The sequence below is a fragment of the Harpegnathos saltator genome, unplaced genomic scaffold (genome assembly GCF_003227715.2).
Source record: "Harpegnathos saltator strain DR-91 unplaced genomic scaffold, Hsal_v8.6 scaffold60, whole genome shotgun sequence".
Lineage (NCBI taxonomy): Eukaryota > Metazoa > Arthropoda > Insecta > Hymenoptera > Formicidae > Harpegnathos > Harpegnathos saltator.
Genome location: NW_020230427.1, coordinates 1,537,520 through 1,559,801, shown reverse-complemented (window position 1 = coordinate 1,559,801; position 22,282 = coordinate 1,537,520). Strand labels below are relative to the sequence as shown.

General features: G+C 54.2%; 2 protein-coding genes across 5 annotated transcripts in view; one reads left to right on the top strand and one right to left on the bottom strand.

Annotated features, from left to right (window-relative positions):
* The window catches only part of nAChRalpha6 (nicotinic acetylcholine receptor alpha6), a 295,193-nt gene that overhangs the window by 133,407 nt on the left and 139,504 nt on the right, over positions 1–22,282 (bottom strand). For all 4 annotated transcript variants that reach the window (XM_025304355.1, XM_025304356.1, XM_025304357.1 and 1 more), the window contains exon 6: positions 4,409–4,589. In XM_025304355.1, the coding sequence (XP_025160140.1) occupies positions 4,409–4,589 (181 nt within the window). The remainder of the gene's footprint in view (positions 1–4,408; positions 4,590–22,282) is intronic.
* Positions 1–22,282, top strand: part of LOC112589792 (uncharacterized) — a 156,420-nt gene that overhangs the window by 129,356 nt on the left and 4,782 nt on the right. The gene's annotated exons all lie outside the window — the stretch shown is intronic.

The following is a 22,282-nucleotide window of genomic DNA, read 5'->3' as shown; positions in this document are numbered from 1 at the left end:
ATTTGGCGTTTATGCGCGCCCTACAAACTGCGCGCCGTGGGAACGAGTTCGGCAAACTTGACTTGTCGCGCGCTCGCGCCAGACGCCTCGCTGCACCTCGTCGGAGAAGAGGTGAGGGCACGTCTCGGTTTCCACACATTACGCGTCGACGCGGGGGGAATAGTTGTCGCGTCGGCGGACGGAATTTATCGCGCGGCGGGCCGACGAGAGCGAGAGCGAGGCAAGCGGAATCGGCGCGATCGACTGCGATCGATCGCTGTCGTGAAATCGCGGAACGCGTTTTCGCCGGCGCGGAAATTTCGGCGGGCCGAGAAGGAGCGAGAATCGCGCACGATTTGCACGGCTAATGTGGAACTTTGAAATTACCGCGGCGCGTTGGCGGGCCGCCAGCTCGCGCCGCGGGTGGATTAGGCGGCGGGAGCCGCGCGAGCGAGACTTTGGCGGAAACTCGACGAAAAGAAAAAATGCGCGCTTGATGACTGACGATCGCGGGAAATGAAGCCGCCCCCGCCGGCGTGGAAGAAGCGAGACGACGCGACACGAACGCGCGATTCTCGCGCCGGCGACGCGCGCGAGGGGAGGACGTGAACCGCGAGAGCGCAAGTGTGTCTCGGCGAGATTGTGCGCGGCGGGGAACGACGCTGTGAAAAGCGTAATCGGGGGTAATTAGCATGTGACGCGGCTGCCGGAAAAGTGCATTACACGCGGCCCGCGAAGCGCTCTCGCCCCGGCGCACGAAGGCGCAGCGGCAATTTATCCGGCGCCGTGGATGCAATTACCGTCGACAACGCGCGTCGAAATATCCGCGGCGTGATCTACGGGGAGAGAAGCACGCCGAGAGATCGTGCCATTAACGGCGGTCGCCATCGGTTGCCCGCAATTCGGACATAATCGAGTCCAGAGAGTAGTTTAACCCTTTAACGCCCGACTTTTTTATAAGTGTTTTAAGAATAAAATTTGAGTTTTTCTCAACTGAGACTATAAGTATAGCGATAACCGAAAGAAAGATCAGAATTTTATGTACTACGAGAAACTGCCTTTTCAAGCGGAAACCACTCCCAGAAGCGAAAAATATGCCCGATCGGTTAAATTTTTTTTTAGTTTCAATAATTTTATGGTTATCCAGATGGAAGAACCGTGAAACAATTACACGGGAAATCAGCATCGATCATTTACTTCTGAATAAATGAGCACATGAAGTCTCCTCTTTTCGTTTGTTGGTTTCGTTAGTTTGGTTTTTTTATCGTTCGTTTTTTGTTTATTGGTAAATATGACTTGGATCCTAAAATAAAAGCGTATACGAAATGAGCAAGCTATACAGAGAGAAATGAAGGATAACTCTGATAATCAGCTTGACATTTTTGAGCTGAAACTTTACTATATTTCTGAATGAAGTTTGTCTTTCAGAGCGTCAAGCTTACTATTTCAGAAGAATATCTTATAGATCACCATTTAGATAGTCAATCGTCCCTTTATTTTTCGCCGCATAAAAACTGTAGGTTTCACCAGGTTTCACGGAAATAGCTTGATTTCTTGATTTTCGTGTTCACCATATTGGATCCGCCATTTTGAATTTCACTGTATTCTTTTAATTTCACATTTTGCATCTGAGGAAGCTTCCAAATGTATAAAATTATAACAGATACCAATCTATTCATTTATAGTGCACTTCAAGATGTCACTAACAATGCTAACTATGCCTACTTGGAATTTGACAAAACATATTATCATTGAAAGTGAGCTAAAAACAGACTAAACCGGATCTACATACAATCTATATAGCATTTTTTAGAAGAAAAATTCACCTTTACGGTGCAGGTGCAAAGAAACCGAAGATATCTCCTTTTTGTGGATCCTCCTAAGTTATGGATCCTTAAATGCGTTTCTGGTAACATTACAGTTACCAGTAGGCGTTAAAGGGTTAACAAAATCACGGCCCCGCCGAAGTCCGCCGCGTGGATAAAATTATACGCGCGAAAGTAAGCTCGTTCGTAAAACCGAGCGCCGCAGAGCCGAAGGCTCGTTTCTCCGCCACGCCGGGCGGAAGTAAACGACTCAGCCGTCTCGGTGTGGACATCGAGAGCGATTTGTTGATCCGATTGTAAAAAGAAAGAGCACTGAGACGCAATCGCGCTTCGCCGCATTGCGAAGAGAGACACCGGTGCGTGCGCTGTGACAAAGTGAGCACGAGATCGAGCGAGGTGATCCACGAGCTCGCCGGAACCGACGGAAACAATCGTCCTAATGGTGCGTGTGTGTATATGTGTGTGTGTGTGTGTGTATATATGCATGTCTGCGTGTATGCGTATATATGTGTTGCTTGGAGATCGCTCCATTAACGGCGATCACCTCAAGTTACCCGCAATTTGGGAATAATTGAACAAGGCGAGATCGAATTGGACGATTCGAGCCCCGCTCGCATTATCGGCATATTTCCGCAGCGGTAATCGACTCCCAGGGTGCCGCACGATTTACGGAGAACGTAGCCTCGCAGAGGCCCCCCAGCACCACGTCGCTGTAATTCGCCCGACGAAACGCCCCGAAAATCGAGCACGCTTTCTCCTCCCTCCGCTCCGGGCGCGGACATGTCTCGGGAAACGGCGACAACCGTTCGTGAAACGGAACATGTCTCTCGCTCTCTCTCTCTCTCTCTCTCTCTCTCTCTCTCTGCCTGCCTCTCCCTCGGCTTAAAATGTCTCGAAATTTTCTGCCGTATATTCGAGACCGAGAGAGGGAAAGAGGGAGAGAGAGAGAGAGAGAGAGAGAGAGAGAGACGAACCGCGCGCGCGAAAATGACGAGTCACGGATGAAGAACGGAGACGTCGTCGATGAGCCGCGCGACGGCGAAATTCCCTTCCGGAGTGCTGGAAGAGGGGGAGGGGGTGCTATCTCTGACATTTTCCGATCTCGCTTCATCTCTTTCCTTCCCGCGGCATTCTCCATTCTACGCTCGCACATACGTCAGTGCGCGTGTGTGTTCTCGTACGTGTAACATGTAAAATATTATATGTCATATAATAATAATAATATATATGCCTATGTAATATGTATATATAGATCCGAGCTGAAGCTACGAAGCGTGAAAACGGCTATCTATGGAGCATCGCTATTGTGTGTTTTGCACTGTGAGTCTTGTGTCGGACAGAAGAAGCCGCGAAGGTGCCCGCGATATGGACGGCGGGGGAATCAGGGGGGTTTTCTCAGCTGGGAGCGAGGTGGGAGCTGGGTCGAGTCTCTCTCGTGGTAGCGAGGGCGAACCTGATGGCGAACGGACAACGAAAGTGGCCCCCGCCGGCGACGTCGATGGAACGCCGAGAGGATCGCTCGAACCTCCGCCGCCGCTCGCGCGCGAGTGCCGCCGGAGGGGTGGCGAGGCGCGCGGGGTAGTGGATAATCCTCGGGGCGGTGTGTTTCCCGCGCCAGCGTGGAAATTCGCTCGCGAGCTCGTTAGGGGCGGACATGGCCCCTTGGCCCCTCGGTAATTGGTAATTGAGCGGTAATTAAACGGCGGCGTACTCGCGCCTTTTTATCGTCGCGATTTTGGCCTCCCGTAATTATTTAGCGGTTTTTCAACTCTCTCGTCTCGCCAGCAAAGCGTGCAGAGGGGATCTACAAAAATATTCGCGGGCTCTGACAATTGGACAGTCGCGAGTCTCTGTGTGCGCGTGCGCGGGTGTGCTGCCGAAGACTGTAAACTTCTCGTCGTCTCATCGCACTCGAGGGCGGATCTAATGAACCCCCGCGCGATGATGAGAGTTAATAATTGTTACATGAGGAAAACGCGAGCTCGACGAGTCTCGGACTGCGTTGGACTGCGCCATTTGCGGAGTGCCAAAGGCGACCGAAGAAAAAAAGGAGAAGAAAAATTGCCCGAGACGTAAAGAAAAGACGAAGGAGGAAGGCGGAAGAAGGACATTGCGCGCGCGCGCGCGCGTGCAAATTGACTCGCAGCTATTCGGAGAATCCGCGTCGACAGGTAAGCGGAAGCTTTCGCACGCGCTAACCTCATATTAGCGCTGTCATCTCTCATCTCGCACGCGCGGCGTGGGTTGGTCAATAAAAATCTTCCCGCCGGATATTACGGGGTATATCACTCACACACACGCACACATACACACACGCGCACACGCAGAGGACGCGGGCGGCGGTGGTGCTCGTCGCGTCGCGTCGCGTCGCGCGCGGCGATCATCACGTCGGACGTACGGCCACATTTCGCGCTCCCTCGTCCCATCAGCCATTCACCCTCAGCTTCCGGTATTCCCGAGCGAAAGCGCGTGTAGCTGATTCGGTAAGAGAATTCAAGGGACATATCGATCATAATCTGCTTGAGATAGAACTTTCTCTGTTGTCTGGTGCTCTCGGTGTGTACTGAGCGTGTGTCGGTGTGTAAGTGGAGACAGTGGTGTACCTGGTTGCCGTCGTAGGTCCAGGATCCGAACTTCATGTCACAGTGTTGGTCGTCAAAGGGGAACCAAGTGATGTCTATCTTGCATGTGCTCTTGAAGATGCCCGGAGGGACGTACAGGCAACTGCCGTTATGCGTGACCACCACGTTTGTTTGGTACGTCCCGTCGAAACCCTCATCCGCACTAACGTTTCATATCATACCACCATTAATTACCCTCGTCAGTCGTCGATCGTGATCGTTTCGCGCTCGGTTTATAATCGCTCTTTAATCGCCGTGGGAGATTGACTGTGTGCGCTATCATCGGTCGGTTTAGTACGCCGTCACCGGCCGTCACGGGCTCCCGCACGAAGAATATCGACGAGCGCGAGTACAGGGTTGTTGATGTTGCAAAGGATACCAGGCTCAGGGAGGGGGCCAGGAAGAGGCACGAAGAAGGGTGCCGAGCGAGTGAAACTCGAGAGGCGGGCTCGGCGTCCCCCGCGACGTCGTCGTATTATTCATTTCGGGAGCACGACCGAGCGCGTGATCGCTCGCTAATTAAAAGTTCACACGGCCATCAGGGTGACCTTCCCTCCGTCGCGCTAGCGTGTCTCGAAAAGTTTGCATTACGTTAACGTCAACGTTACACCGCTCTTGAATCTCGCGCCGCGCCGCGCCGGTCGCAGAGTCCGGTCGCGTCCGTCGCGCGATAAAACAAGAGATAATCGCGGCGAAGGGGTGTGGGACGGGCAGCACGGCACACTGGAGGGGAGAGACGAGGGGGGGGGGGCGGTGATAAAGCGGGACGCTCCGCGAATGTTATTCATGAAAATGCAAACCGCTTAGGACTGGTTTACGAGAGTCTCTTTAAGCGCGGCCGGCAGGAGGGAGACCGAGGAGGAGGGGAACGGCTGCGAGGCGAGCGTGAGCGTCGGGGCCGTCGCTAATCCTTCAAGAATAATTTGAACCGACCATTTAAACGGCGTTAAGGGATAAAGACGGGGGGATATTCGCGAAGCCGCGCTCGCGCGAATTTTTGCGACATATTTATCTAGCAAAGCGGCTTTCGAACGTCAGACACGCGCGGGCGCCTAGCGCCCGAAATGATGTTTTCTCGTTCCCTCAGCAGGGAGCACGCCGGGCTGAAAAACGGGCCCTGTTCGCCTGTCGACGACCCGAGCCCTTCGCGAGAACAACCCCGATATTACACACGCGTAGCCGCCGAGAGGGAGACAACGCCGGGGAACTGATATTGCGCGTTCGCGAAGATGCTGGCAAGATGTTCGCCAAGAGAGGTGCTCGCGTCGAGCGGAGCCGAGCGTTGATATCGATATTAATGTTCCCCTGTAGTCTCTACGTTAACGAACGGGAGCGAGAGAGAGAGAGAGAGAGAGAGAGAGAGAGAGAGAGGGGAAAAGAGCAGCATCGTCGTTGTCGAAGGTTTCGCGGATGTCGTTCTCGCCAATCGAAAATCGATGCCGCCGTATCGTTAAAGGTCCTCCTCTCTCACCCTCTCCCTGCCACCCTCTCACCCTCTCGCGCTCTCTCTCTCTCTCTCTCTCTCTTTCGCCCGCTCGTTCGGTCTGCGCTACTTTTACACCTTATCGCGAAACAAGGAGAGGGACAAAGCAAGCTCGTAGGACGGAAGGGAGAAAGGTGCGCTTCCGGTGGGCGCTGGCAGTCAGGAACGGCGAGGGACGGACTGGACGGAGTCAATTAATTCGCACGCGCGCGGCGAATTGAATTGTCAACGCCGTTTGCATTAATCGCGCTCGTCTGCTTCTTCGTACGTGATCTCGTCGGCGGCGGCAGAGCGCTCCCCGTCCATTTATTCGCCGCCGGATGAGAGAGATATTCAATGCGGTCGGCCGTCTCGGTTTTGCGCGCTTTGTTACTCGGGTCGGATCGCGCGCGGCGACATATCTCTCCCTTCGGCGTCGATTAATGCGCGTTTAATCGAGCCGCGCGGCCGGCTCGTCGAGAGCCGATCGGCCGATCTGGAAAAACCGATCGATCGACCCGCTCTCTGACGTCCGTTTATTTCGGCGCGTCGGGGATAGCGGCATTGTCGTCGTTGTTGTGTGGCTAATGAAGACTAACGAGAAACACTGCGGCTTTTTAGCCCTCCCTCCTTTTCTCCCCTTCCCCGAGGAGCAGTGTGTCCGGTTAATTAATTGCGCAGCGCGCGTACCGAACGCAGCGCGACGGAACGAAAGCGCGTGATTCCGCAAGAGTACCGTCCATTGGATTTTGTCGATCGTGTCCTTCGCTTTTATCGGGGAAACCTCGTTAGCTCGTCGCCGCGTTTTCGCGCATTTGTCGCGCGCGGCGCGAGCCCGCGCGAGGAAGCGCGTAACGCACGCGCGGACAATGCAGGCGCTTTTCGCGCTCCGCGCTCCGCCCCTGTTCCATCCCGGCCCGTTGTTGTTCGCCGCCCGCTTTCGCGGCTCCATGTGTCAATTAGACGCGCGTAAAGAAAATATCGGCGATAACGACGCGTGCGATTTAACGACCGGATCGCATCCGGGCGTAATTAACGACGCGCGATCGGGCGGCGCGATCTGTGATTTTCCTGCCGCGCGATTACGCGCGAGGCTCCGTCCGCCTTTGCCGACTTTGAGGCTGGAGCCGCCCTCGTCCGCCTGTCGCATCCTTCGGCGCTCTCGGAGGAGCGACGACAGCCGTCTCGTCGCAGCGTCGGTGAGAAAAATCCGCCTGCCGCGGCACAGCTCGACGGAGGCTCTAATATGAATTCAGGCTAAATCGGCGCGATTTCCCAAAGCGCGCGAGGATATTTTCCCCGCAAAAGGAAAAAAAAAGAAAAGAGAGACTCTTCGTCTCTCCTCGGATGGCGGGTTGGTTTCGCACCTGTTCCGTTCCGGGAGCGCATATCGGCGGAGGCGACGGAGGCAGAAGCGCCGCGCGATCCGCGTGGTAAACAGCACGTAAACTTCCGCCGGGAAGAGTAGCTGATGTGCCACTTTCCGAATGCGCGTATACATAATGAAGCACAGGAGGGTACATAACGCGCGCTTCTCCCCGTCGTCGCTGATGAGCGATACATCTCCAGGCAAGAAAGTTACGCGACACTCGGGGACGTGTAACTCAAACGTAATCCCGTGTAATGGAAGTTACAGCTCGGGCTTGACACCGCCGTCGTACTTCGATGACGCGCGAGCGCGCCGCAAACTTGCCGGAGTTTTCGCTAATACCTTTTGACCCGCGTGACAACGCGGTGACCGCGAAAATTTCCGTCCGAAGAGCCGCCAAGTGGCCGAGTGCCTCTGCTGCGCGATCGTTCGACGTTGAGTGTTAGTGGAACGGCTCGTACGGGCGGAAGAGAGAGAGAGAGCGAGAGAGGATGTTACACGCGCGCGCGCCGTTGTTGTGTGAAATCGCTTCGACGTCGCGCCGGCGCGACGTCGATTAGCGGAATGAGCGAGCGAAGTGGAGCACGCGGAATATGTCCCAATTAGCGTGAGCGGAGCAAGAGTTTCCTCGTAAAGATACGTCAACATAATTAAAAATGGACGCGTCGCAGTCCGCAAGCTGCCGTGTGTGATATAACCCGAGGCTCGATGCCTCTCCGGCACTTGGAAAGTTGGAATACTCGCAGTTCTGATACCCTCGCGAAAATGCGGCGACGGTGCAGCGTTTAGCGTGACACGACAGTTCACGTTTGTTTCCCCTCCCATTGACAGCCCCGGAGTCTCGGAAAAAGTTGGACAGCAAGTCCGAACCGGATCCTCCTGCAGGCGGACGTTTCGTATCAAGCAGCAACTTTCGCTGTCCGAATTGTCGCCGTTGGCGGCGCCCTCGTAATTATGAGCGTCGCAGCGTTCTCGTCGCGGCGGCTTTTAATTCCAATTCGAAACTTCTTACAAACGATGACGTATAAAATTCCGAGTAAGATTACATGTTGTTTCGGATTTAGATTACGGGCTCGTGCCAGCCGGCTCGCGATGGAAAAACGGGCGCACAATTGTCGGGAATTGGGACACGTCGCTAATTGGGACATTCACCTTATCTCTGACGCGAGGGTCGAGAGAGAAAAAGAGAGAGAGAGAGAGAGAGTGAGAGAGGGGGGGGGTGGGGGGAGAGAAAGAACATCCCGCGGCACACCGTGACACAGTTTCGCGGACTCGCGTGTGACTAGACTTTCGTCGCGTTTGCGTTCGTTTTCAGTCGATGGCTCGAGCCGAGTCGGTCTCTCGATTCGATTCGAGGCCAATTAGCCGGCGGACGCATCCCCTCCTCTTTCTCCCTCCCCTCTCTCTCTCTCTCTCTCTCTCTCTCTCTCTCTCTCTCTCTCTCTCTCTCTCTCTCTGCCTCTTAATTAGCGGCGGGCGCGACGGCGCGATAACGCAGCGCCCGGTAAATTCGCGCATACGTGCGCAAATAAAAAGACAACGGCAGGCTCTTGAGATATATCGCTCTCGCACGGCGACGCCGAGTAAACAAGGTGCGGTTACGGTTGTGTATTCCGTTGGCATTTCGCGCACACGATAACGCGACGCGGGGCGCGGCGCACACGATAATCGGGGATGCGTCGCACATATCTCCGCGCGGCGGCATTTATCCGCGGCTTAGCGCCGGCCGAAAAGCCAGCCGGGAATGAGGAGGGAAGTCGCGCGAAGGAGAGAAACAGACTAAATGAGGGTCAGCCTCCTCTCTTGCCGCTGGTTTAGTCTCAGCCCGTTGCACGATGCCGCCGGCCGTAACTTGCGAGGAGCTTATGTACTTTATTCGGTTCTCCAAACAAGCACTTCCGCGGAGGGAACGGCGCGGCCGCTCGCGTGCGCGAGTGTTTGCACGAAAAATCTGATCTTGAATGCCTTAATTTCTCCTTGCCGCCGGAGGCGCACACACGCGCCTTTCTGAATCTTTGCGATTTGCGCTTGATAATCGGCGGAGAGACGAGCTCTCCTCGACGCGAAATTGAGAAAAATGGAGACGTCTCTTCGATTCATGAGGCTTGAATTAAGGCACGGTAGGAAATGAGGGAAGAAGAGGGGGGGAGAGAGAGAGAGAGAGAGAGAGAGAGCAAGCAGACGACTAAACTCTACTTTTCAAAGGTTTTAACAAATCTTTCTCTTAATGGAAAGTAGATTCAACGCTCTTCTTCTCTCTTCCCCTCTCTCTCTCTCTCTCTCTCTCTCTCTCTCTCTCTCTCTCCCTCCCTCCCTCTTTCTCTCCCTCTCTCCCTCGCCGTCCCCGTCCGTGGACGGAACCTCTGCAGATTCGCGTTCGCTACGCGCGAAAAGAACAATTCAGTTAACGAACAATTACCCTAACAAATCGTAAGCGACTTGAGAATTATCTCATTTGTGCGCGACTACGTAGCGCCGGAGAATTAAGGCCGAATTGTGCCGGGACGTTTAGCGCTGAAGACTCCGAGATTCGCGCGAAGCTCGCTGAAGTTCGTGCTTCGAAATCGAGCGCTGATCTCACGAATATCCAGTCACTCTCGGACTCTGTGTGACTCTCGCGCGTGCAGCGAAATTGAGTGAGAGGCTACGTGCTCACACCCACACACCCACACACGCACGATCGTACGGCCGCGCGCGCCGAGGAGCGGAAATGATCGCGCCTCCGACGAGCGCGACGCGCGCGCGCGCGCGGCGAAAGAGAGCTGAATAAAGTAACGATTAAAAGCGCGAGCCCGGAACGCGACGGAAGGATATTCGACGGCCGGATTCGATGATGGAACGCGCGGCCCGGCGGGATTAAAGGACAATGTTTATCGAGCCGTTCCCTCTCGCTCTGCCTTTACGTGCTCTACCCTCCGGTTACGCCGGCGTGCATCAAAGTCCACGCGATGTCGCGTTCATGAATTCTGAGGGGGCGTTTTCGTCGATTGTTCCACGTCGAACAAAGGCGGATCCCGCTGCGGTGCCTATTGTCGGGGCTTTCGGATAAATTCTGTTCTCGAGGATCGCTGACCCCCTCCTGCTCCACTCTCTCGGCTCGTCTCGTCTGTTTCTCTCGTTCTCTCCTCTCCTCTCTCTACCTCCCTCCCTCCCTCCCTCCCTCCCTCCCTCGGTCCATCCAACGACGGCGCGCCCACTCTTCCCTCCGTGTTCTCGCCTCGCGATATTCATGAGAGGAGAGAACGCCGGCGAGGAGCAACAAGTAAGTCGCGGCGCTCTTGGATAGCACAGACGGCTACCCTCCTTTTGTTCCACGAGTAACGACCATCCCGCTCGCTCTCTCCATTGTGCCGTAGACACGTTGTGTATCTTTAAACAATATCGGCGCTCGCGCGCGCGCACGTGATGGGTACTTAAGGCCGATTTAACGTACGCCGAGGTAATCCGCGGCGAACGAGATCGCCGGCCGCATCGCGGAAAAAGCGACGCGATAATTAGGGGTAATTAAGAATTCAGGGTGAGCGAGCGAGTGACCCGATTCCTCGGGGTGCATCCCGGCTGCTTTGCGACGCGCTCTCCGAGGTCGGGGAATAAACTTCGCGTGCTGCCGAATCTCGCCGCCGGACGATAAGTGCGCGCTTTGCGTATCTTTGTTCCCCGAACACGAGGTGATAGGCCGAGACTAGGCCAAGCGTCCAGAGACCTCAGCTGGATACTCCGAATCTCAGACGGACAGACTCCGGATCTCCGGATCTCGGCTGGACGGTCCAGATTGTATTATCAATGTCCGAGTGATTAAAACCAGCCGGATTTTATCAAATTTCTCATCCGCTTTCCCAAATCGTGCATTTTTTAACTATTGAACTCTGGATGTTTCTTTTTTTTTTTTTTTTTTTGTTACCTCTTATCACCAGGACGGGTGGATTTTCACCTATAATTTTTTTTATTATTTCTTTTAAGTATATATGATGTGTAAATATTTGATAAAACTTTGCTGCGCTGTGTAAAATCGTTCTGAATCATGCACGATGTTTTGAAGAAAAAGTAATAACATTCCACTGTAAAAAAAACGATATTTTAAAACATTTGTGGACATTACAAATCCCTCCTCTGAAAAAGTACAAAAAATATATATTGATTTTGGTTCGTGCAATTAAAGTTACTTTAGTCCGATAAAATATACCACCGGGTGAATTTTCATCCATCCCCGTGTTGGATGTGAAGGGGTAGGCCGCACTTGCGCCGTTATTTTCTGGAAATCCGTCGAGATCCGTCAATTCCCGAGTCTAGCAAGCCTGATCGAGTCGCGCAATCGGCTCGGGCAGACGAGAGGGCGGGGCGCCCGAGAGCGATTAGAATTGAACGATTAAAGTATCCCGGGGGAGGCGCAAGAGCCGCGTGAAAAGTTTCCGGCGTTTTCTCGCGCATAGAGGAGCTTTTCTCCGTATGTAGGACGGCGCGGCGGAACTCTCCAGTGTTGCTCTCCGTTGTAAGTCGCTTAACTCTTAATTCACCGAGCGCGCCGTCGCGTCTCGACGCTCGCCGGGCAACATACGTCCGATCCCTTCGTCCTTTTTTCTCGTCCTCGTCCCGCGAGATCGCGGGGCTCTTGTCTCTTAATTAATCGCCCTCGTGCCGCGGCGAATGAATGTCTCTCGCGAGCGTGCCGGCCGTTCGAATGCACCATTGCCTCCCGGCGCCCCTTCGAGCCCCCTCCCTTGTCGAAAAGAAAAATATTTCCGCGATCGTTAATTATAGCTTTCGACGCGTCTGCGGTCGCGTGTCGTATCGTCGCGCGGCCCGATGATGTGTGCGCCGCGTAAATATCGCGTAAAGGTGAAAATATTACGCGATCGGGTCAGCAGGAATATAAAAATATTATGGATCGATGGCGGGAAAAGTGTCTCGCCGCGTCATCGGCGAGACGGGGTGGCGGCAGTCGCGGTACAACGCGCAGGCGCGTGCGTCGCGAAATTTCGAAACGTCGATCACTCGTCGTTCTCGTCGGCGTCCCTTGCGAGCGACGGAACATGGAAATTGCGACGTCGAGCGATCGACGAGTCCGACACGCGCCTTCGCGCGATTCTCGAAAACTATTTCGCTGCTAGCAGCTGCTGCGCGCATTCTCGGGACTCTCTCGGCAGGTCCGGGAGGGATCCGCGAGTTCGCGAGGTCCTCCGATCGTCGATCAATCCAATGTCGGTACTCGAGCTCGCGCGGCAGTCTGTCGAGGAGCAAAGAAGAGAAAAAGGAAAAGGGACGCGTCTTCGGGGCTGGTCCTCCTAAAATTCGCGACTGGTCAGCTCGCCGAGTCCGACCTTCCCTTTCCTCTCCACGGGCGAAACTCTTCGTCCGCTTCGTGAAACGAGGGGGAGAGAGAGAGAGAGAGAGAGAGAGAGAGAGAGAGAGAGAGAGAGAGAGAGAGAAAGAGAAGATCGTCATTCTCTTCAAGTACAAAGTTGCGAGACGCAACGAGCTAAAGTTTCCGTCGCGCGTGAGACCGCGTTAAGTGAGACGGATGATCAAGATGGCCCGTAAATCAATTCTTCGGTACGACGTTCCCTGCGTCTGATCAGACTGATCCGCCTAATCGTAAATTATCTCCGGCTACGGAGCTACGGAGCAGTATATACGCATACGTCAGTAAGTGCACATCAGAAGTATTCTGCGTGTATGGAGTATCCTATGTGCTCTCCGTGCGAAGATACTTTTCGTACCTGCGTGCCAGAGTGAAGAAGCCGAACGGAAGAAGAAAAAAAGGAAAAAGAAAAGTCTCACAGAAAGTGTACTGGACACCAAAGCGCAAACGGCAGGCAGGCGTGACAGGCCCGACTCGCATCGTGGAGAGAGATCGTAAAGCCGTTCATAATCTCGTTAGGGGAAGAGAGAGATAGAGAGAGATAGAGAGAGAGAGAGAGAGAGAGAGAGAGAGAGAGAGAGAGAGAGAGAGAGAGAGAGAGAGAGAGAGGGATAAAGATAGAGAGACAGATGGAAAGAGAGACCCGGTCGTTCTCATAAACCGGCACATGCAACGACTAACGAGCCGCGTATCCGCCCAAGCACCTTCGGCGCATGGAGATTGAAATGTCAAGCGTGTGGAATTCGGGCTGCGCCCTCGAGGCCGGATTGATCGGTCGGCGTCTCCGTCGTCCTCATTCACGTGTTTTCATGGTTTACGCGTCGACTGATCGATTTAAGCGTTGTCGTCGACGTCGTCATCGTCGTCATCGTCGTCGTCGTCGTCGTCGTCGTCGTCGTCCGCGTCGTTCCGGTCCTCGTCGAGGATTGAATTTCAGTTATCCCGGGTGGGTCTTTCACGAGCGGGTTAACTTTATTCGTCTTTTATCGGCAGTCTAGCGTTTCCTCTTTTCTTTCCCGTCGTTTCCCGTCCTTTCCTCTCCCCATTTACTGTCCAGGACAGTTGGGGTTTCACCGACCAAGCCGCGAGACCCGCTCCCTTCTGCTTACCTCACCGCAGTTTGTACGCCTACGCGGTCGAGTCCCGAGCCACGTGTGAATCGGTAGCGAGTCGGTAGCGTGGAAACAACATTCGGCCGACTTACGCTCCTCGATCTACCGACTGACGACGTTCTTGTTCAAGGATAAATAGCCGCGCGGTTACGTGTCAGCCGGTGTGTGTGTGTGTGTGTGTGCTCGCGACGAGAGACGGGTCGAATGTAAAGTCTGAGCTGCACGTGACGAATCGCGAAATAAATCCGCAGTCGACACTCTTTTGACAAGGAAGAAGAAGAAGAAGAAGAAAAAGAAGAAGAAGAAGAAGAAGACGAAGAAGAAAAAGAAAAAGACGGCCGGAGAGGTCTCGTCGTCGGCGGCGAAAAATAAAGCCGCTTCGTGCTCGCGACAGGACATTCGATTTCCCGGCTCGCGAAATTCTCGAATACCGCAGGAGGGAAAGAGACGCGTGCAGCACCGCCCGGTCGATATCATCGATACATCGAGGCAAGATCGAAATCAATCGAGTCGACCGGTCGGGCCGCGTCGCGTCGCGTCGCGCCGCGCCGAACGTGCAGGCTGAAATTGCGGAGCCTCGTGTATACGTGTATACGCCATCACGTCCGGACGGCTCGTCGTGCTCCCATGAGCAAACAGCAGCCGACGACGAGTAACGAGGTGGCCCGCAGCTCCCTCCAGCTCGGACGTCATAAATGTCGGCGGGCGAACTGTCGGAAAGTTAACGGCGCCAAATCACCGGCAGACGACGCGCAGTGTCGCTCTAATTCTCGCCCGCGAAACTAGGCGACTCGCGGCGAACCCCGCGTGAATATATCGCAAACCGACACTGATTCTCGATTCGCCCGGTTCTCTCGATCAGCCAAGGCGGCCGAGAAGCGCGCTCACGAGAATAACGATACTGCCGAGAGAGGCGCGCACCGCGTGTGTACTGTGCGCGCGACATCGGTTTCCCGGCTGACACGGGAGAAGAGTCCTCGCGCGAAAAAATGCGCGGCGGTCTCTCGCAGCGAGACGCGTTCTCGGACGGAGCTACTTTGTCGGCGGTGGAAGCCGCTCGTTGCGCGCGATCGCGCACGAGAGCGATGGATTAATGCCGTCGATTTTTCCGGCTGTCGCATCGCGCGGGAGAAGCGGAGGAAGCAGCCGAGGAAGCGCGGCGCAGCGGCGAGAAATAGATGTTCCCACGCTCGTGGGAAGCAGCTCGCAAGAGGGAGAAGCGAGCGAACCGATCGCTCTCGCGGGGGCGTTAGGCGAGGAGAGCGAGGGAAGGGTGAGAACCTTCTCGTCCGATCTCGTGGCTCGGGAGCGCGTTGTCAGGATGCATACTCGTCCTGGTTAATAATCGGTAATTCCAGCGGTGTGCACGGATGGAAGGGAGCAGGTACCGGGCCCGGTCATGCGGTGGCCCGCAGTAACGGGGTGGCCTGACGTCGCGTCTCAATTAATTATTCACATAATTACAAGCGCCGCTCGCTGAGCGCCGCATTCGCCCTCGACGCCATGCTGCAAACTCCGAAGACTCGCGTGATTTATAGAAGCCGCAGGCATTATACGCAGGCCCGGGGAATGCAGATCGGGTCGGATCGGCGCGCGGAGTGCGATCAGTCGCGCGCCGTTTCACGACGCGCGGTCGTCCTGCGAAGCTCCTGCGAAGCATCGTTAAACGCGAAGACTAATCGCGAAGCGTGATCGTAAATCACCGTTGCGGGCAGAAGGAGGGCTTCGCTCGAGCGAAGCTTCGAGCCCTCCCGAGCGAGATTTGCACTCGAACCGCACCGCGGAGGAAAAATGTCAAAAGAGTGAGAGATATTTCCGGCGGTTACGGATAACATATTTACACTCGCACTGATACGTACGAATTTTACAACGAAGGACTCGAAGGAGAGAGAGAGAGAGAAAGAGTACGCGCTTTCCTAAAACCTCTCTCACTCTCGTGAGAGAGCTCTTGTTTTTCTTCCACCGGAATGACGGAATTTAGATTTAAATAAATACGCTATTACCATCGAATAAATATCTCTCATTTCTCGCATATTTTTCCCTTAGCGTGACAGCCGAGGCACTCGACCTCGAGTGACCTCCCGCTCATGCGGAGAGGATCCTCCGCGCTGAATCGTCGAGCGAATACTTTCAGCCGAAACTGAAGAGTGAGTCTCAAGCGACACCTCGCGAGAGGCAATTCACTTTAATCGGCTGAGACGCTCGCTCGAATGGATTAAGAATGCACGCCAAGTGCGAGTCGTACACTCATTCATTCGACCTGCGCGAAAAGCCGCGCGGTTGCGAGCCGCGACATTTCCGCCGTCGCGGTCGCGTCCGCGTCGCTCGCTTCGAGTGAGGCTTCACCGCCGGGAATTCACAGAGAATACCATCGACCCTCGGCCGATTTTCTTTTTTTCTCGCCGAGTCGGCTGCGCGAGATCGGGTCGGTCGATCCGCGCGGAGCAAATGGCGCCTGGCCTTGATACGATTCAACGTCCGGCGAAGTTTCTCCTCTCGACGCGAACTCGCCCGACCCGACCCGACGCCGAGCGGTCTCTCTCGCGTTCGATCTGGTGCTCGTTGTGCAAATAACCGTTCCCTCACGTCGCAGCGCGGTGACGGAACGGCGCTGCCGACTCTCTCCTCCCTCAGGTCGGACTAAGAAACATAAACAGGAGGATGCATTTCGGCCGGAACTCGGCGCGGCTCGCCGCCGACGAAATCAAATACATCCTCAATCCGACGTGAGTAAATAACGGGAATGATTACGAGTCCATATTTGTATGTAGATCTGGTAATAGAGAGGGTGTACGCGCGAGCGCGCGCGGACAGACTCGGACCGTGCTCTGTGTACCCTGGTGTCCCCAGGGTGACCGCCGATAGAATCGCAATCGCATTCGTTCGGGTGCGCGTGATTCGATTTAATAACCGGATCAAGTATGTAGATTAGAGAGCTGCTATCTCCCCTTTCTCGCTCTCTCTCTCCTTCTCTCTCTCTCTCTCTCTCTCTCTCTCTCTCTCTCTTCGCCGGCCGAAAATGGCGGATGGATCGCGCTCGCGAGCGTCCTCTCGATCGCGACGTCGGGCTGCGCGCGGATTGTTGCAAATTTATATACTTATTCAAACACATGCGGCGAGAGAGACGGAAACAGAAATTGAGAGAGAAAGAGGGAGCGAGAGAGAGAGAGAGAGAGAGAGAGAGAGAGAGAGAGAGAGAGAGACAACGAGTGCAAGAAGGAGACTCGCTCTCTCTCTTCGCCGGCTGAAAATGGCGGACGGATCGCGCTCGCGAGCGTCCTCGCGATTCGGGCTGCGCGCGGTTTGTTGCAAATTTATATACACTGAGAGAAAAGTATATGATATTTGGAACTATAATGATATAGTAACTAAATTATAGTGCGAAATATCATACATTTATAGTAAGTATTACCATAATATCGGTAATAATTACGATATAGGCATAGTATAACCAACCGTATAATATTTTTACTAAGAATTACAGTAAGTTAAACTAAAACTATTGTATGGACACAAATATAAAATGGTAGGTAAAGTAACTCTTTTATATAGTCAATATTACCAGAATATTTGCTAAATGATGACAGATGTAACTACATGAATATTAAATCTCACTATATTTGTGAAATTTGAGAAATTACCATATATGTGGTAAAAGTAACTAAAAAAATTATTTAAGACAATCTTTGACTATATATTTGTGTCTATTCTACTGTATCTTGCAGGTTCCACGAACTATAAAAATATGGTTGACGCCAAAATGAACTATAAAATATAGTGAGATTATAGTTAATTCAACTATATTGTTCTATCAGTGCACTTATTCAAACACACGCGGCGAGAAAGATGGAAACAGAAATTGAGAGAGAGAGAGGGAGGGATAGAGAGAGAGAAAGAGAAAGAGAGAGAGAGAGAGAGAGAGAGAGAGAGAGAGAGAGAGAGAGAGAGAGAGAGAGAGAGAGAGAGAGAGGCAACGAGTGCGAGAAAGAGACGGCCGATTGGATCATCCGGCGGATCAGGTCGGCCCCTGTGAATACACTCTTCCGGGCTCGATCGAATTTCGCGGCGGCGGCGGCTCATGTTTCCGCTGTGGCTCGTATAATATTCGTGTGCGCGGCTCGTAACAGCGGGTCGCCGGCGGAATGGACAGCCACCGCGCGCGCATCGTGACTCGCTTCCGTGTCCTGCTCCATTGTTGAACTCGCATCGTCCAAGTGCGCCGATCGGACGCATCGGCGTTTCTCGGCTCGGCCTATTCGCCGTTGCGGCGACTCGGGCGTCCCCGACGAGGCTTCCGGCGTTTTCTCTCTCAACGCCATCAGCATTCCCGGGTGTCTTGCATTGGCGAAAGATGCCCGTTCTTTGTAACTACGTGTCGCGCAGCATTCTTCCTTCTCGGCGTGGCTTAACGAGCCAAGCGGCTGCGGGTTTGCCGGCGAATGACGCGTGTCGAAAATGAAGACTGAGAAATATCCCTGGAAATCGGGGCTACCCGACCCGAGCATTATTGACAATTCGCGCAATAAGTGAAAACCCGAGCGCGAATCGGCGTGTTTAAAGTTCGACGCGCTGTGAGCGCAATTAACAAGACCGCTCTGGGCCGTGTCGAGAGGTGCATCTAAGGACAAGAAGCTCCTCGCTCGCGCGGAGCAAGTGGAACGTTACCGGCGAAGCTTCATATATTTTTCAGCGTTATCTCGCTGATGTGCCGAGGCGAACACGTAGCTACGTCCGTACGTACTTCTCTGTCCCTCCGCGTGGCAACGCGGCAGGCGGGCGGGAAGAGGGATGTTCGAAATGGACGAACGAAACGGATTTTACGAGCCGCGCGAGCGCGCGAGCGAAACTCTAACCCCGCCCGGGTTAACGGCGGCTTAAATTCCACGGTAACGCCCGAAAGCACCTCCGCTGCCGGGATACTCGAGATTCGCTTTACGGTTTCGCAGGAAGCGCCTTTTCCCTCGGAGGGACCGAGGCATAAGCGCTCCCAAGAGCCGGCGCGGCTGCCTGTTACGAGATAGAGGCATACACACTGGCCGGGCCCTCGGCGTCGTTATGTTATTTACACTCCAACTTGGCCCCTCCGAGCCCTCCGTGTCGGGGTCGGCGGCGTTTTCTTGGAAATTCTAACGCCCCCGCAAAGCCCGCTCCGCGCCACATAGGGGCGCGTGGTGCGCATCGCTATGAGATAGCCAGCTTCTCTCCGCCTTGCTCGGCGGATGTGATGGCGGAGATTATCTCCTTCGCCCCCTGGTCCCTCCTCGTGAGCCGTAGGCGGTCTTAACAATCCGCGGGATGCCGAGTGAGTAATGTCGGCGATACGATCGCGCTGAAGGGAGGGAGGATCGGCCGAATGCGAACGAGCCGGAGGAAATTTCCACTTGGTGCGAGCGCGCCGAGTCGTCCTCCTGGAGGAAGCAGAAACCTGCTTCTCCTCGGCGAAGACCCGCCTGTGATTCGTGTTCGTTCGCATTGTCACGCTCGTCTCGATCGTCCTTAGGCGCGACAAAAAGATCGGCGGTTGCGTTATCTCGAGTCAAGTGGACGAGTTTAGCGTCGAGCAGGGTGCTCGTAGCGTAGGGTGTCGAGCGTAATCTCCGATCGCAGACCGAAACGAGGGGGAGGGTAACGTCTCGCGTGTTAACTCCTCAGCGGCAGACTCTGCTCTCGTGGCGAAAAACGCGGCGACTTCACCGCGCGTTTACGTGCCGTCACGGGGGAAAGTAGGTCGCCGAGATAAGGGATTAAGAACAGCGCCGAGCTGGAGTGTACTTCTCCAGCGCGCGCGCGCGCTTAACAATGGCGGGCAGGACGTGGCGTAAATGAGACGTCCAGCTGGCCGAAGCGGCCGGTTGTTTCGCCGAGGATTCGAGGCCGCGATTGTTTCGCGAACGCGAGCGGAACAGGCGGCGCTATCGGAAAGGTCGCGCGCACGCGCGCGCGCAGCTGGCCCCCGGCTGGCTCCGCGCTTCTATAAATTTTTCCAGTCGATAATGGGAGCACATAAGTTAAACGATTAAACGGGCCGCGACATATTTATCGGGCGAATCGACGGTGTAATTTCGGCCCGACGATTTATGTATGACGCGCCTCGAATAAAGCCAGCCAAAATATTTGTGGTCTGCCATGGGTCTGACGAGGATACCTCGTGCGTCGGTCGGTGTTTCGCATGCGTCAACTATGCGCGGCGGAAAGTGTGTAATAATGTACACGGATCATCGGCCGCGTGGACGATGATCGCGCGTGTCCGCAGGATCGCTCGGAAATTTCAATCACGACGTCGTTTGTGACTTTCCAGCTGATTCCCCGCGCAGCTCGCGCGGAATTCGCGCGAGCGCTCGTTCGCGACATCACGCGAGTCGGCTGTTCTCTGCCACCGCCGCGGCGTCGAATGCGTTGCATGCATCAGCGGCGAAGAGTGATCTACCGCATGCTGAATGCATCCCCGCGACCGAGCGAGCGTTAGCAAAACACGGCACGCGTGTATGACTCCGATAAATCCGACCGCATTAGGACGTGACATCGCGGTACATTATGGCGAACCGTCGGCGAAATAATAAGCGTCCATTACGAATTGATCCCGCCCGGAGAGGGACGGACAGCAAATTGAAAATGATCGGTGGAGGTACCCGTCGAAATTCGAGCTTAACTCCAGTCCAGTCATCGGCGCTCCCATCGATCTCCGATGTCACGACTGGCCGTCAACGAGTCACCACTTGTGCCGCGCGCGTGCATGGCTGCCCGTGTGGACGACCGTGTGCTTCGTTGCCCCTCCCCCCGCTTCCCTCGTCCTCCGGATCGTCTGTCCGTCCGTTTCGAATAAAAGAAAAGTCCCAGCGTCGCGAGACGAGCGCCGCTGAAGAATTCATTCCCCCTCGGCCTGCGGCCTCCCTCCCTCTTTCTCTCTCTCTCTCTCTCTCTCGCTGTCCCGCCGAGTCTCCGAGTCATTGTACGCTTTCCCACGACAGCCACAAAAGCGAAGTTTCTCTGAGACAAGACTTTAATTAATTGAAGCGATCCCGCACACTTTAGCAGCGAGCAGTTCCCTTGGAATTTCTCTCGCTGGCCGGCTCTCGGATCTGCCAACTTGGCCAGTTGTTGCTCACCGCGGTCCTCCGACCTGTCCGATTGACCGCTTCTTCCCCCTCCGCCTCGCTATCTTTCACTTTTACCGCCGCACTTTCCGCTCTGTCCACATTATATCTGTCTCTTTCTTCCTTCCCTCGTCTCTCTCTCTCTCTCTCTCTCTCTCTCTCTCTCTCTCTCTCTCTCTCTCTCTCTCTCTCTCTCTCTCTCTCTCTGTCTCGCTCTTTGTCTTTCGCTTTCTCTTTCTCGCCGCGGTCGAGCCTCGAGCTCCGCAAGCTCCGGCGACCGCGAGCTTCGCGCTGCCTCGAGCTGCCTTTCCTCGGGGTATCAAGAGGTCGAATGAATCGTCCGCCATTTATCTCACTGCTCTACAAATTATCCCGCCCTGTTGGGGGCTAATTTTCTTCCGCGATGCCCGAAATTGCCGTCATTATTTCCACTCGCGTTCGATAGCGCCAGCGACACCTAGCGAGTAAACGATTAATCGCGTCGCGATTAATCGCCCACGCGTAATCCCCGTGTAGCTTTAATTGTCCCATTGTTTTTTCATTACGCAGTCTCGCATTACGCATCCCGTCTCCCGCTTTGCCTCGTGCGGAGATCAGCCTCAACAAGCGCCGTCTCGGCTCGACTCCCCGCGAGACTTTATTACGGTTATGCACCAGATCGAACGCACCATCAGCACGATCGGTAATGTATATGCGATTAGTAGGCTCTGTGATTAACAATCGGGGCCCTGCGATTCGTCGTTCCCTGTTCCCGTATCTTCTTGACTTTGCGATATGAAAATTCGTACCGCGCGTGAAAGTATTGGTTTCCCACGAAGCGAAGGTATCAATCAGCTGAGGTACGTAACTAAATCTGGTCATTCTTGTTAATTTCGTCTTCAAGTATAAACACTCAAGCTTTCACCATGTAGTATATATATTTATGTAAATATATATATATATATGTATATATTCAATATATGTGTATGTGTACATGTATTTTCCATGATGAAAGTTTAAATGTTCGTACTGTCAAGGAGCTCAATTGTAAAAATGTCCAAAGATAACTACGGCCCATTTCAAGCAATGTGAGCGGAGTAGCCAGACGATAGTACGATATCATCTCCGCGTACGAGTATTAACATTTTGCAGAAAAACGCTCTTCAGAGAACTGCCTGGCAGCCGCCTGCTGGAAATTTAATCCCAAATATGGATCGCAGTCCTAATCGCATTTGATTGTTAATTCGATCCAGCCCGACGATATTCGCTCGACGATTGACGATAACGAATATCTAATTTACGCCCCGCTCGAACGACGGATAATCCACGGACCGATCGAAAATAATCGGAGCGTACAACACTCGCGAAGGGACGGAAGGGCAGGAGAGCCACGGAGGGGATGAGGGAAAGGGAAGGGCGGTGGAAATCTGATCGAAGCACGAAATCGAAACGCTCTGTTATTTCACCCAGCGCTTTTATAA